Source organism: Anolis carolinensis, unplaced genomic scaffold (genome assembly GCF_035594765.1).
Source record: "Anolis carolinensis isolate JA03-04 unplaced genomic scaffold, rAnoCar3.1.pri scaffold_7, whole genome shotgun sequence".
Classification (NCBI taxonomy): Eukaryota; Metazoa; Chordata; class Lepidosauria; order Squamata; family Dactyloidae; genus Anolis; species Anolis carolinensis.
In genome coordinates, this window is record NW_026943818.1 from 7,482,404 (window position 1) to 7,496,525 (window position 14,122).

The 14,122-nt window shown below is 40.4% G+C and overlaps 2 protein-coding genes across 6 annotated transcripts in view; one reads left to right on the forward strand and one right to left on the reverse strand.

The window, feature by feature from the left end:
• LOC103281115 (uncharacterized) overlaps positions 1 to 9,996 on the forward strand; it is a 26,151-nt gene extending 16,155 nt beyond the window's left edge. For 3 of the 4 annotated variants that reach the window (XM_062959809.1, XM_016997921.2, XM_062959810.1), the window contains exons 3-7: positions 383 to 470; positions 934 to 1,043; positions 1,182 to 1,255; positions 3,587 to 3,734; positions 9,129 to 9,996. In XM_062959809.1, coding sequence (XP_062815879.1) covers positions 383 to 470; positions 934 to 1,043; positions 1,182 to 1,255; positions 3,587 to 3,734; positions 9,129 to 9,867 — 1,159 coding nt within the window. In that variant the 3' untranslated portion in view covers positions 9,868 to 9,996. The remainder of the gene's footprint in view (positions 1 to 382; positions 471 to 933; positions 1,044 to 1,181; positions 1,256 to 3,586; positions 3,735 to 9,128) is intronic. The other variant, XM_062959808.1, reaches the window with a different exon arrangement.
• nelfb (negative elongation factor complex member B) overlaps positions 3,987 to 14,122 on the reverse strand; it is a 26,765-nt gene continuing 16,629 nt past the window's right edge. The window contains exons 13-14 of one of the 2 annotated variants that reach the window (XR_010000167.1): positions 12,622 to 13,056; positions 3,987 to 6,342 (exon numbers count right to left, since the gene is read on the reverse strand). Coding sequence is in view for 1 of the 2 variants with exons in the window: in XM_003228343.4 (XP_003228391.1) it covers positions 12,919 to 13,056 (138 nt within the window). In the remaining variant the exon portion in view is untranslated. Of the gene's footprint in view, positions 6,343 to 12,551; positions 13,057 to 14,122 lie in introns of those variants that run through there. The other variant, XM_003228343.4, reaches the window with a different exon arrangement.

A 14,122-nucleotide genomic window follows, 5' to 3' on the forward strand; every position in this document is an offset into this window, starting at 1 on the left:
CTCAAGTAGACCAGATGAACATTGATTCTTGACCTTCGTGGTCCTGTACAACGAGGATCTTTCACTTGTGTCTTGACGCAACCATCTTCTCCCATCAAGGACCATCTGACAAGAATGGCCCCAGTTACAACCCATGCCAAACAAGCACCCTCTGGGTCTCAAGGCCCCTTAAGAGATCGGGGTCCTAACTCATGGGATAGGTAATGTATCTTCTACATCAAGTGCCGTGTTTCTAAATCCTCTTCCAAGGCAGCTCTGAAACTCTGATGAATCCATGTGCTCTGGACCGCAGACTTAAATTATATACATCACAGTTGGCTTCAGGATGGTTGTCCCCGTTTCAGTTCTAGCATTAGATGCCCATAAAATGTCCTTTGTGCAGGTTGCCGCTGCAAGGCCAAGTGACCAAACTGAAGAATTGCTACCGTAGCTGGAAAGCTGCAAGGACACTTCCAAAGGCAGCTGACTTGGTGAGTGTGGGCTGGCTCCAAATCCTAGGTTTGAGGGAATTGGGAGAAATTGTGAGGCCATAAGAAGAGCCATATAAATGGGAAGAGCTATTCCAGGTTTCCGTAGAACATCCAGCTTGCAGTTGATTGAATTCTCTCTCTTTGTCTGATCCAATTCCTGCAAACCATTATTATTATTATTATTATTATTATTGACACAACAACATAGTATGACACAGCAAACAAGATAGATATGCTGGATTTTGTATCACAAAATCACAAGTCGAACACTTCCCAAGCACTCAGGACATTATTATTATTATTATTATTATTATTATTATTATTATTATTATTATTATTATTATACCAGGAACCTAATTGTTTCAAATTTTGTTACACAGTGTAATAGTCTGTTTCCCACATTAGAATGAAACTGAGAAAAGTGTTATGTTGTTCTAACAAATGAATTTCGTTCAAAATTCAGGGCCAGTCCCATACTTCTCTTGTGACGACGGATGGGAAGAAATTGCCCAGAAAAGAGAAAGGAGAGCATTCTGCTAAACCCAGTGTTAGCAATTTACGAGAAAACCAAAGGTGAGCAATTGTAAATAATCCACAACCTTATGCATTTTGTACAATTATAAAATAGATTTTTTTTTTCAAATAACCCAAGCTTGTAATAAAACTAAAATGGTTCTCTGCCTAAAATGAGCCAATGTTTTGTTTGGGCAGAAGACTGCAAAAGAACGTTCCCGTAGAGAAGAAGGGATACCAGACACTTTCGGAATACAAGTTCATATGCCCAGGTAAACAGCAATGTGAATATCTAGATTCTTGGTTCTTTTCTTTCCTCCACTCCAATGGAGAACCGGGAAATGTGAGAGAGATGTTCTTTCTAGGCTTTTTGTTAGTCCTCCAGCACAGTTCAATGGTATGCTTTTGCTAGACGTTGGACACAGAGTCGGACTGGAAGACCTAGGAATACAATAGCAGTATTCCTTGTATGTTTTTACTAGGTCCTCAATTGCAATTTGATTATATGCTTTGGATGGAAGTTGACCACAGTCATGTCGAAGGATCTGGAAATGCTAGAAATGCTCAATAGGCTTTTTCTCGGTCCTCCAATACAATCCGACAATATACTGTATATACTCAAGTATAAGCCGACCCGAATATAAGTCGAGGCACCTAATTTTACCACAAAAAACCCTGGGAAAACATTGACTCCAGTATAACCCGAAAGTGGTAAATTTCAGAAATAAAAGTAGATACCAATAAAATTACATTAATTGAGGCATCAGTAGGTTAAATGTTTTGGAATATTTATATAAAGCTCAAATTTAAGATAAGACTGCCCAACTCTGATCAAATCATTATTCTCATCTTCTTCAATGTCAATGTGCTTATGTATCCTTTTAATAATAATAGAGTAAAATAATACATGTAATAATAATAATAATAAATACAGGAAAATAATACATGTAATAATAAATGTGCTTATGTATCCTTTTAATAATAATAGAGTAAAATAATACATGTACAGTAGAGTCTCGCTTATCCAACATAAACGGGCCGGCAGAACCCTGGATAAGAGAAAATGTTGGATAATAAAGCGGGATTATGGAAAACCTATTAAACATCAAGTTACATTATGATTCTACAAATTAAGCACCAAAACATCATGTTTTACAACAAATGGACAGAAAAGGCAGCTCAATACACGGTAACGTTATGTAGTAATTATTGTATTTATGAATTTAGTACCAAAACATTGCAATGTATTGAAAACATTGACTACAAAAACATTGACTACAAAAAGGCAGACTGTGTTGGATAATCCAGAACGTTGGATAAGCGGAGGTTAGATAAGCAAGACTCAACTGCAATAATAATAATAATAATAATAATAATAATAATAATAATAATAATAATAATAAATACAGGAAAATAATACAAGTAATAATAAATAGAGTAGAATAATAAATGCAACAACAATAATAATAAGATCAGAGTGAAATAATAAATGTATTAATAAAAATAAAAAATAGAGTAAAATAAATGTAATAGTAGCAACAATAATAGAGAAAATAATAAATGTAATACCAATAATAATAGAGAAAAATAATAAATGTACAGTAGAGTCTCACTTATCCAAGCCTCGCTTATCCAAGTCTCTGGATTATCCAAGCCATTTTTGTAGTCAATGTTTTCAATATATCGTGATATTTTGGTGCTAAATTCGTAAATACAGTAATTACAACATAACATTACTGCGTATTGAACTACTTTTTCTGTCAAATTTGTTGTAATAACATGATGTTTTGGTGCTTAATTTGTAAAATCATAATCTAATTTGATGTTTAATAGGCTTTTCTTTAATCCCTCCTTATTATCCAAGATATTTGCTTATCCAAGCTTCTGCCGGCCCGTTTATGTTGGATAAGTGAGACTCTACTGTAAATGCAGTAAAATAATAAATATAATAATCGAGTAAAATAATAAATGTAGTAATAATAATAAAAATAGAGTAAAATAAATGTAAAAGTAACAACAATAATAGAGTAAAATAATAAATGTAATAATAATAATTGATAGAGTAAAATAATAAATATACCATATATATTTGAGTATAAGCCAGTCAAATCATTCTTCTCATCTTCTTCAATGTCAATGTGCTTATGTATCCTTTTAATAATAATAGAGTAAAATAATACATTAAGTATTAATGGATAAGTGAGACTCTACTGTACCATATATTCTCGAGTATAAGCTGACCCAAATATGAGCCAACCAGGATCCTCACCCAAGTATAAGCCAAGGGGGGCTTTTTCAGTCTTAAAAAAAAGGGCTGAAAAACTAGGCTTATACTCGAGTATATACAGTACTTCCACCAGAAGTTGTATATGGTGGGAATGTGAAAAAAAGTAAACAAAATTGGGGGAAAGTATTTGTTAAAATTAACGACATATTATCCATTAATCTGTGAAAAAAGTCATTGTTCATTGAAATAGGGTTCAGTATTAGTTGTGGTTTCATGTTTCCATGATCAGTCCAGGAAGCGGTACGTACTACATTTGCTGTTCTCGGCGATGGTGCTAGTCACGTTTCCAAATCTATTTTTCTCCTGTGGCTCTCAGGAAATGCCATCTTCCAGTGCACCAGGCAAAGCGTGAAGCAACAGCTGCGCTCCATCTATATGGGGAACACAAGCCAGAAGGTGGCCCGGTCCAGGCACCCGTCCATCCGGATCCCTCGCTCCCAATGGGGAATCAACAACCCTCAAAGGTATGTTTAAATTCTCTCTGGCCGGTTCAATTAGAGAAAATATGTTTAAAATGTTTTATAGAACATACATAACTCCAGAGCTTCTGGCGAAAATAGAGAAAACAGGAAGAGGGGCCTGTTGGAGATGCAAGAAAGCTAAAGGAACCTTTTCCCACGTATGGTGGACCTGTAATACAGTTCAAGAATTCTGGATAAAAGTGGTCAAAGAAGCAAACAATATGATTACCAAAAAGGTCAAGAAAAACCCGGAAATGTGCTTATTAGGTTTATTTAGAAGGCGTATTAATTAGTGCAGGAGACAAAGAAATTTGCCAATATTGTTTTGTTGCAGCAAGACTAATACAGTAGAGTCTCACCTATCCAACGTTCTGGATTATCCAACGCATTTTTGTAGTCAATGTTTTCAATATATCATGATATTTTGGTGCTAAATTCGTAAATACAGTAATTACTACATAGCATTAATGTGTAATGAACTACTTTTTCTGTCAAATTTGTTGTATAACATGATGTTTTGGTGCTTAATTTGTAAAATCATAACCTATTTTGATGTTTAATAGGCTTTTTCTTAATTTCTCCTTATTATCCAACATATTCACTTATCCAACATTCTGCCGGCCCGTTTATGTTGGATAAGTGAGACTCTACTGTAATAGCTAAAACATGGAAGGGGGAAGAAGAACTACCGTATTTCCTCAAATATAAGACAGTGTCTTATATTAATTTTTGCTCCCAAAGATGTACTAGGTCTTATTTTCAGGGGATGTCTTATTTTTCCATGAAGAAGAATTCACATTTATTGTAGAACAACAAAAATAAACATTTATTATATACTGTAGTGTACTGTAGTTGTCATCACAAACCAAAATGAACATTTATTATATACTGTACAGTAGTTGTCATCACAAACCAGCATAACCAAACAAACTGAATCCTATCAAGAATTTCTTGTTACTACCATTATTTCCATGTACAACACTCTATGGTATGTACATTTACTGATCCTGCATGCTCTGGTGTTCTGTTTGTTGGGCATGCTTCCAAACAAAAACTTTGCTAGGTCTTACTTTCGGGGGAGGCCTTATATTTAGCAATTCATCAAAACCTCTACTAGGTCTTATTTTTTGGGGATGTCTTATTTTAGGGGAAACAGGGTAGGTATTAAAGACTGGAGAGATAAACTGGGGGAATATATCCAAATGGCCAAGCTGACAAATAGTAACAGAGGAGGAAATAATGAGGATTTTGTAAACAAATGGAGGCTGGCACTTGGGTATCTGGAAAAGAAGACAAAGGTAGATTTGATGACTGCTATAAAGGGGATTTAGCGAAAGAAGATACATGGGTAGTTGACGGTTAGTTACGTGATACTTACTGAGGGGTATCGGAGGTCTAGGGGGTTGGGTTCACGGGTGAGGGGTTTGGGGGACAAGGTCAAGTTAAGGTATAACAATAGCACAGCCAATCTGTGAATATCCATTAGTTTAACGAGCGCTGGCTGTACACTACAGTGCAAATCTTTATATCTTTCTGTATTTTTTATATGTGTGTATTTTATTTTACTTCTTGTTTTTCACTTTAATGAATATCTGTTATAATTTCTAAAATAATAATAAAAAAATTTTTAAAAAACAACCCTCAAAGCTATGGAAACCTATCCAGGGACTCAGGACACTCAAGCCTTGGAACACCTTTTCATCCAGCACCACACCAGTCCAGTAGTGCTAACTACAAAGGTTGATTAGTAAAGGAGGTACAAATAGAAACAAAAGGGCATTTTCCAAAACGGCACAAGAGTAAATAATACAAAATAGCAGTAATCCAGAAAGCCAAAATCCACAGCAGTCATTCAGACATAAGCATTAAATCACGAACTTATTCCAAGGCAATTCCTTCAAAGAACATAGGCAAACAGGAAACTTGCATCATAAACATAGGCAAAAGCAGGAGACTTGAATCATGAACTTGAGAGCTGTGACAGGAAAGCCGTCCTTAAAGCAACATTGTCTCTTCTGAAGCCCTGAAGCCCACTGTGCCGTCGCGCCTGGGGCTATAACTCTTAGTGAAAAAGGCATGGACGTGACATCTTTCCCCAGGGGATTGCTTCTTGCCCTCCTTTAGGGAAACTGGAACTCCCAAGGACCGAAACACTGTAGATAACTCAAAAACTGGGTTTATTGTTCACAAAAGGTTATCTGGAAGTTTCAAAGGGGTAAAGGAAAACATACATTACAGTCTTTGGTTGTTTTAAGTCCGTGGAGCTTTGTAGCTGAGAAGCTTTTCCAGGTCCCTTTTTCTCAATGGCTGTGGATGCCAGAGCAAACTCAGCCTCAGTCCAATGACCTATGTTTGAAGACACAGTCTTCCTCTGTTGCCAAAGGACTGATTTGAAGGCGCTTGAGACTCCTCAACGTCGTTCAGGTTGCCCCTGAACATGAAGCATAGGTCTCAAGGGTAAGAACCTCAGAATTGGTGCTGAGAGGTAACTTTATCAAGGGCTTTTAGAGCCAAGTCTCTCTCTTACGTCCATCTGATAGAGAGCTTGCTGGTGGAATGAAAGGAGGAAACTCTGTCCTACTCCAGGAAGAGGTGGAGCCAAACAGTTGAGCTGAGTGAGCAATATAACAGGTGCAAACAACATTGATTGACCGATATAAATAACCAATCCAACTACATTTACAGGATAAGGGCAAAATCAGGCATGATACAACAATTCAAATCTTGCAACTTATAGTTTGACATATAGATGGCACCACTTGCGCCATCACACCCACACTCCTTAATTTAAGCCTGATCAAGAACCCATGAGATCATGCCAGAGGCACCTGGACTTCAAAGTCTTCTCTTATAGAGCGTCTAATTGGTCTATTTTTCACTCCCTCCCTTCTCAAGCCTAATCTAGCTTCTCTTGAGAAGTCCCCATCAGATGAAAGCCGTTTCCCATGGGATCCAGAGCTTTCACTTTCCCTTGTTTTTCCTGTTGCCTGGGAACTGGTACGGGAATCCAAAACATCATCCACATCTGGCTGCGATTATCTCCTAGCATGGACAGACTCATCACCCTGAAACCGATCAAATCCTCTGAAATATCAGAAAAATCCTCAGCCACTTGCTGAGCTACAACAAAGCCACACTCTCAGCCTCAGAGGAAGACAACGGCAAACCTCCTCTGAATGCATCTCACCAAGAAAACTCCATGATAGCTTTACTTTGGGGTTAACGTAAGTCGGAAAGTGACTTGGCGGCACACAACAGCAACATTTCTGAATGGGATCAGGAATGCTAAGTGTTACGGACCTTCCATGCCCCCCTAGACTTTTTTTTCCAGGTTTACTTTAATCCGGAACCATCTTCCAACAGCTTTTCTCATAGAGGACAACCATCTTTGATTGCCCAATATTTCATCTTGAGCTTTTCGTAGAGTCTGCATAATTTTTACCTCTATATATTTGCACTATGCCCAGACTCAGATGACTTGATATGTTTTATGCTGTTTATATGGTTTTATATTGGTTTTAATGGATTTGTTTTAATGTATGTTGATATCAGGCTTGTCCCCATATGAGCCGCCCCGAGTCCTCCTGGGGGAGATGGGAGCGGGATATAAAAATAAAGTTGTTGTTGTTGTTGTTGTTGTTGACACAATGACATTGTATGACACAGCACACAAGATAGATATGCTGGATTTCGTTTCACAAAATCACAAGTTGAACACTTCCCAAGTGTCTAGGACTCTGTGATGTATTTTCGGATGATGCGCGCAGATCCCAGTAGGGTAGCCTTTTGCAGTTGGCAGATCGTGATTTTGTCAATGCCTATTGTTTCCAAATGCCGGCTGAGATCTTTTGGCACGGCACCCAGTGTGCCCATCACCACCGGGACCACCTGCACTGGTTTCTGCCAGAGTCTTTGAAGTTCTATCTTGAGGTCCTGATAGCGGCTGAGTTTTTCCTGTTGTTTTTCGTCAATGCGACTATCACCTGGGATGGTGACATCAATGATCCAAACCTTTTTCTTTTCCACAACTGTGATGTCTGGTGTGTTGTGTTCCAGAACTTTGTCAGTCTGGATTCGGAAGTCCCACAGTATCTTAGTGTGCTCATTTTCCAATACTTTTGCAGGTTTGTGATCCCACCAGTTCTTTGCTGCTGGGAGGTGGTACTTGAGGCATAACTTCCAATGGATCATTTGGGCCACATAGTTGTGCCTCTGTTTGTAGTCTGTCTGTGCGATTTTCTTACAGCAGCTGAGGATATGATCCATGGTTTCGTCGGTTTCCTTGCACAGTCTGCATTTTGGGTCATCAGCTGATTTTTCGATCTTGGCCTGAATTGCCTTTGTCCTGATGTCTTGCTCCTGGGCTGCAAGGATCAGGCCTTCTGTCTCCTTCTTCAGGGTCCCATTCGTGAGCCAGAGCCAAGTCTTCTCCTTATCAGCTTTTCCTTCAATTTTGTCAAGGAACTTTCCTTGCAATGTTTTGTTGTGCCAGCTGTCAGCTCTAGTTTGTAGTGCGGTTTTCTTGTACTGGTTTTTTGTCTGCTGTGCTTTGAGGTGTTTCTGATTTTTGACTTCAATCAAAGCAGGTTCTTCACTTTGCTTTCCATATTTTGCCAGGGCATGTTCTTCTTCTTTGACTGCTTGTTTTACTTGAAAGAGTCCTCTGCCCCCTGATCTTCTAGGCAGATATAGCCGGTCAACATCACTGCGAGGGTGCAGTGAATGATGGATGGTCATGAGTTTTCTTGTTTTTCTGTCCAAATTGTCCAGTTCCACCTGTGTCCAGTTTATGATGCCAGCAGTATATCTTATGACAGGTATGGCCCAGGTTTTTATGGCCCTGATGGTGTTGCCTCCATTGAGCTTGCTTTTGAGAATTTTTCTGATCCTTTGTGTGTATTCTTTGCTGTTCATGTTCATGTTCATGCTTGATGTTGTCCAGCTGTAATATGCCCAGATATTTATAGGCCTCTGACTGGTGACACTTTATTGTTTGGCCATTAGGCATATTTATGCTCTCACTTTCCATGATTTTTCCCTTCTTCAATGCCACTGTCGAACATTTGTCCAAGTCAAACTCCATGCTGATATCAGTGCTAAAAATTCGGACAGTGTTGGTCAGAGAATGGATTTCAGTTTCCGTTTTCCCATACAGCTTCAGGTCATCCATGTACATCAGATGTGAAATTTTTGAGAATTTTTAGATGTTTGATAGCTGAGATTTGTTTTTTGTAAGATTGTTGTTGTTATTATCATCATCATCATCATCATCATCATCATCTCTAAAAGGATCCTGGCTTTGTTCTGCTCAACGTAAGTGGCAGAGTCTTCTTGGTGATGTTCCAAATTTTCACCTTTTTTTTTTGTTAAGTGATGTTCTCCTTTCTTTATATTTAGGAGAAATCCCACCGCGGAGGCCAAATGCCCTGTTGGGAGCGACTTTCCGAGAAACACGAACTCACGTGGCATCCCACTTGGCGTGTCAAGCCTGACGTATCGAATCAATAAGCTGCTCCTCACCGGCCCAGAAGGCACGGCCGTGAACCGCTACGCTACCCACCAACGGCAACAGCCAGCTCATGAAAAAGCAACGCCGGAGGAAGAATGCTTCGAAGAACTGAGCAGAAGCCCAAGGCAAGGAGAAGACGAAAACTGGCGCCTCGATCCGGGTTACAACTTGGAATCTAGAACCGCTACGAAAGCCCGTTCCCAAAAACCAACCAGGCTGAGGCCCGTGTCGGCAAAAGAGAGCTACAGGAATGCTTGGCACCATCTCTTTGGTGGCGAGGAGGATCAAGGCAAAGAGGATCCGGAGAAAAGAGATGAGGAGGAAAACACGCCCAAGTTGAGTGCAAACAGCAAGGCTGCTATTGTTCAAACCCGGAGTGCCATCGTTGTTCCGACCATCGCTCCGTACACTTCCGAAGAAAGCTTGGCATCAGAAGGGCCTTCCTGCAACGCCGCTGACCCGTTCCACGCCAATACGAAAGAGCATGGGCTTTTCCACACTGATTTTGCTCAATCAAAACCGGGAGAGATGTCGACGGGGAGTCTTTCGCCAGAAAGGAGAATGGTAAATGATTTCACGGTCCTCCGGAGCAGAAGGTTTGAGGCCCTGGGTATGGATGCGTGGTAGGACCCCCGTCCGGAAGTCCCACTTTCGGCACCAAACAAGACCATCGTCAGGACTTTATCCTCAGCAGGGACATTGGACAGCTCGGTTGAGCAGTTTATTTTGAAGAGCAAACAATGTTTTGAGAATTGATCTTTGTTTGAATTGCTCTGTGGCCTATAGTTTAGCTCAGTATGTATGTGTATGTGTGTATGTGGAGCCCACGGTGGCGCAGGGGATTAAACTGCTGAGCCGTTGAATTTGCTGACCAAAAGGACAGCGTGAGTTCCCGCTGTTAGCCCCAGCTTCTGCCAACCCAGTGGTTCAAAAACATGCAAATGTGAATAGATCAATAGGTACTGCTCCGGCGGGAAAGTAACGACACTCCATGCAGTCATGCCTATGGTCACATGACATTGGAGGTGTCTACAGACAATGCTGGCTCTTGGGCTCAGAAATGGAGATGAGTACCAACACCCAGAGTGTGAGTAGATCAATAGGTACCACTCCGGCGGGAAGGTAACGGCACTCCATGCAGTCATGTCTATAGTCACATGACATTGGAGGTGTCTATGGACAACGCTGGCTCTTCGTCTCAGAAATTGAGATGAGCACCAACGCCCAGAGTGTGAGTAGATCAATAGGTACCGCTCCAGCGGGAAGGTAATGGCACTCCATGCAGTCATGCCTATGGTCACATGACATTGGAGGTGTCTACGGACAATGCCGGCTCTTCGGCTCAGAAATGGAGATGAGCACCAACCTCCAGAGTGTGAGTAGATCAATAGGTACCGCTCCAGCGGGAAGGTAACGGCACTCCATGCAGTCATGCCAGTGGCCACATGACCTTGGAGGTGTCTATGGACAACGCTGGCTCTTGGGCTTAGAAATGGAGATGAACACCAACCCCCTGGACTTAATGTCAGGGGAAAACCTTTACCTACCTACGTATGTATGTTGTGGATTTATCTCACAAACCAGGGTGCAAGGCAGCTCTCAGGATTAATGAAACACTGGGTAAGCGTGAGTATATGTGTGCGAAGATGTTGGTGGACTGCACCCACCATCATCCCCAACACTGACTGAGCTGGGAGCTCCAGTACAAGACTATTTACAGGTGCCCCTTTCTTATAGAAGACCATTCATCTACAATGGAGTGTTCTGTGTGAATGCGGTTTGGATTGAGAAGCACTGAAGAAAACCTACAAAGTGCCGATCTTGGGTCACCAGGTTTGCCATAAAGACAAACCCATAAGCAATTCCAAAGAGTCTGACTAACAGAAGACATAGTTTTCTCCGGCCTATCATGTCAGAAGCGACTTGAGAACATACTGCAAGTCACTTCTGGTGTGAGAGAATTGGCTGTCTACAGAGACATTGCCCAGGGGATGCCTGGATGTGTTAGCTAGGAGGCTTCTCTCATGTCCCCACAAGCTACAGCTGACAGATGGGAGCTTACTCCATCTTGCGGATTCAAACTAACAACCTTCAGGTCAGCAGTTCAGCCGGCACAAGGGTTTAACCCAGGGGTCCCCAAACTTTTTAAACTGGGAGCCAGTTCATGGTCCCTCAGACAGTTGAAGGGCTAGACTATAGGTTTTAAAAAAAAAAAACTATGAACAATTTCCCATGCACACTGCACATATCTTATTTTGAAGTAAAAAAACAGGAACAAATACAGCCTCAATGTTAATAATAATCATAATCATGATAAAAATAATAAAGAGGGTTGGAAGAGACCCCTTGGGCCATTTAGCCCAACCCCCTTCTACCTTTGTGCACCAAAAGCACAAGCAAAGCACCCCTGACAGATGGCCACACAGCCTCAATGTTGTTAATAATAATAATAATAATAATAATAATAATAATAATAATAATAATAATAATAATAATAAATCACACAGTCCTAAATGCTTGGGAAGTGTTCAACTTGAGATTTTGTGATATGAAATCCAGCATATATCTCTCGTTTGCTGTGTTATGCTGTGCCCTTCTGTCAATAATAATAATAATAATGAGGGTTGGAAGAGCCATTTAGTCCAACTCCCTTCTACCTTTGTGCACCAAAAGCACTAGCAAAGCACCCCTTAATAATTAATAATTAATAAAATTATAATTAAAATACCATTATAAACAAGCAAAGAGGAGGAGGGAGCCACCAGGGGTCCCCAAACTAAGGCCTGGGGGCCACATGCAGTCCAATAACACTATATTGCAATATTATTAGTAATATTACATGTAATATAAATATACAATTCTAATAGTGTATTATTATTATTATTACTATTATTATTATTTTTTATTATGACACAGCAAACAAGATAGATATGCTGGATTTCATATCACAAAATCACAAGTCGAACACTTCCCAAGTGTCTAGGACTGTGTGATGTATTTTCGGATGATGCGTGCAGATCCCAGCAGGGTGGCCTTTTGCAGTTGGCAGATCGTAATTTTGTCAATGTCTATGGTTTCCAAATGCCGGCTGAGATCTTTTGGCACGGCACCCAATAATAATAATTATTACTATTATTATGATTATTATTAATCATCTTCTTTGAACTGGGTATGGCAGTGTAGACTCATATAATCCAGTTCAAAGTAGATAATGTGGATTATCGGCGTTGATAATCTAACCTAGGGGTCTTTAGTTAACTTTTAACCACATATCTTTTTCCCTTGTTGCAAACAGCAAACAGCACACATCATTCTCGCTCATAAAAGTACTGACTTTATATATATAAAAAAATTATTGAAAACATCCGACATGATGTTTACATTGTAGAAAAACCTGATCCGGTCTTCTTTTCATTCCTTTGGGCCCAAATCCCAGGTTGAGGTCATTGCCACAATCTTGATCACAATATTCTCTTCTAGTTCAGAGGGTGGGACTGTGTGGTCTTGCTAGACTGCAAATCCCACTGGTTCCAGGACAAGAGTTGCAGAACATCAACATCTTGGAAAGATCAATGCACCCAAGAGATGTTTGAGGGTTCCACGTTTCTGGACAGAACATGGTGAGCATCCAATCTCTTGTTGACATTGGAAGGAAACAGCTTTTGTTCTTTTCCAGGCCTAAAGCGAGGCCGGAGTGGGGACTGTGGGCAAGGACAAGTCCATGGAAGGAGCCTCAGCTGCGTGGGCCGGGCTGGGCTTTCGGAGCTCCAGTTTCTCATTCAGCTGGTTGTACAGCTCCTTCACGGCTTCACCGCTCTGGCAAAGAAGAAAAAAAAAGAAAAAGAAATATGAAAATTATTAATGACAGGGCTGCTGTGAGTTTTCCAGGCTGCAGAAGCATTTTCTCCTGATGTTTTGCCCACATCTATGGCAGACATCCTCAGAGGTTGTGAGGTCTATTGGGAACTAGGCAAGAGAGGTTTATATAGCTGTGGAATGATGTCCAAGGGGGGGAAGAAAGAACAGGAATTCCAGACAATCAGGGTCAGCTAACATCTCCCAACAAAGGATTCCCTCAGGCAGCCAGGCTTTGAAGCTGTAAGGCTATTCAATGCTAATCAAGGTGGCCAATTGAAACATTTACACTGTCCTCCAACAGACAAGAGTTCTTTCTCCCACCCTGGACATCATTCCACAGATATAGAAATCCCACTTGCCCAGTTTCCAACATGCCTCACCATAACAACAACAACAACATAGTAGAGTCTCACTTATCCAACATAAACGGGCCGGCAGAACGTTGGATAACCGAATATGTTGGATAATAAGGAGGGATTAAGGAAAAGCCTATTAAACATCAAATTAGGTTATGATTTTACAAATTAAGCACCAAAACATGTTTAATAACAAATTTGACAGAAAAAGTAGTTCAATACGCAGTAATGCTATGTAGTAATTACTGTATTTACGAATTTAGCACCAAAATATCACGATGTATTGAAAACATTGATTACAAAAATGTGTTGGATAATCCAATATGTTGGATAAGCGAGTGTTGGATAAGTGAGACTCTACTGTAATAATAATAATAATAATAATAATAACTTCCGAATCCAGACTGACAAAGTTCTGGAACACAACACACCAGACATCACAGTTGTGGAGAAGAAAAAGCTTTGGATCATGGATGTCGCCATCCCAGGTGACAGTCGCATTGACGAAAAACAACAGGAAAAACTCAGCCGCTCTCAGGACCTCAAGATTGAACTTCAAAGACTCTGGCAGAAACCAGTGCAGGTGGTCCTGGTGGTGATTGGCACATTGGGTGCCATGCCAAAAGATCTCAGCCGGCATTTGGAAACAATGGACATTGATGATATCA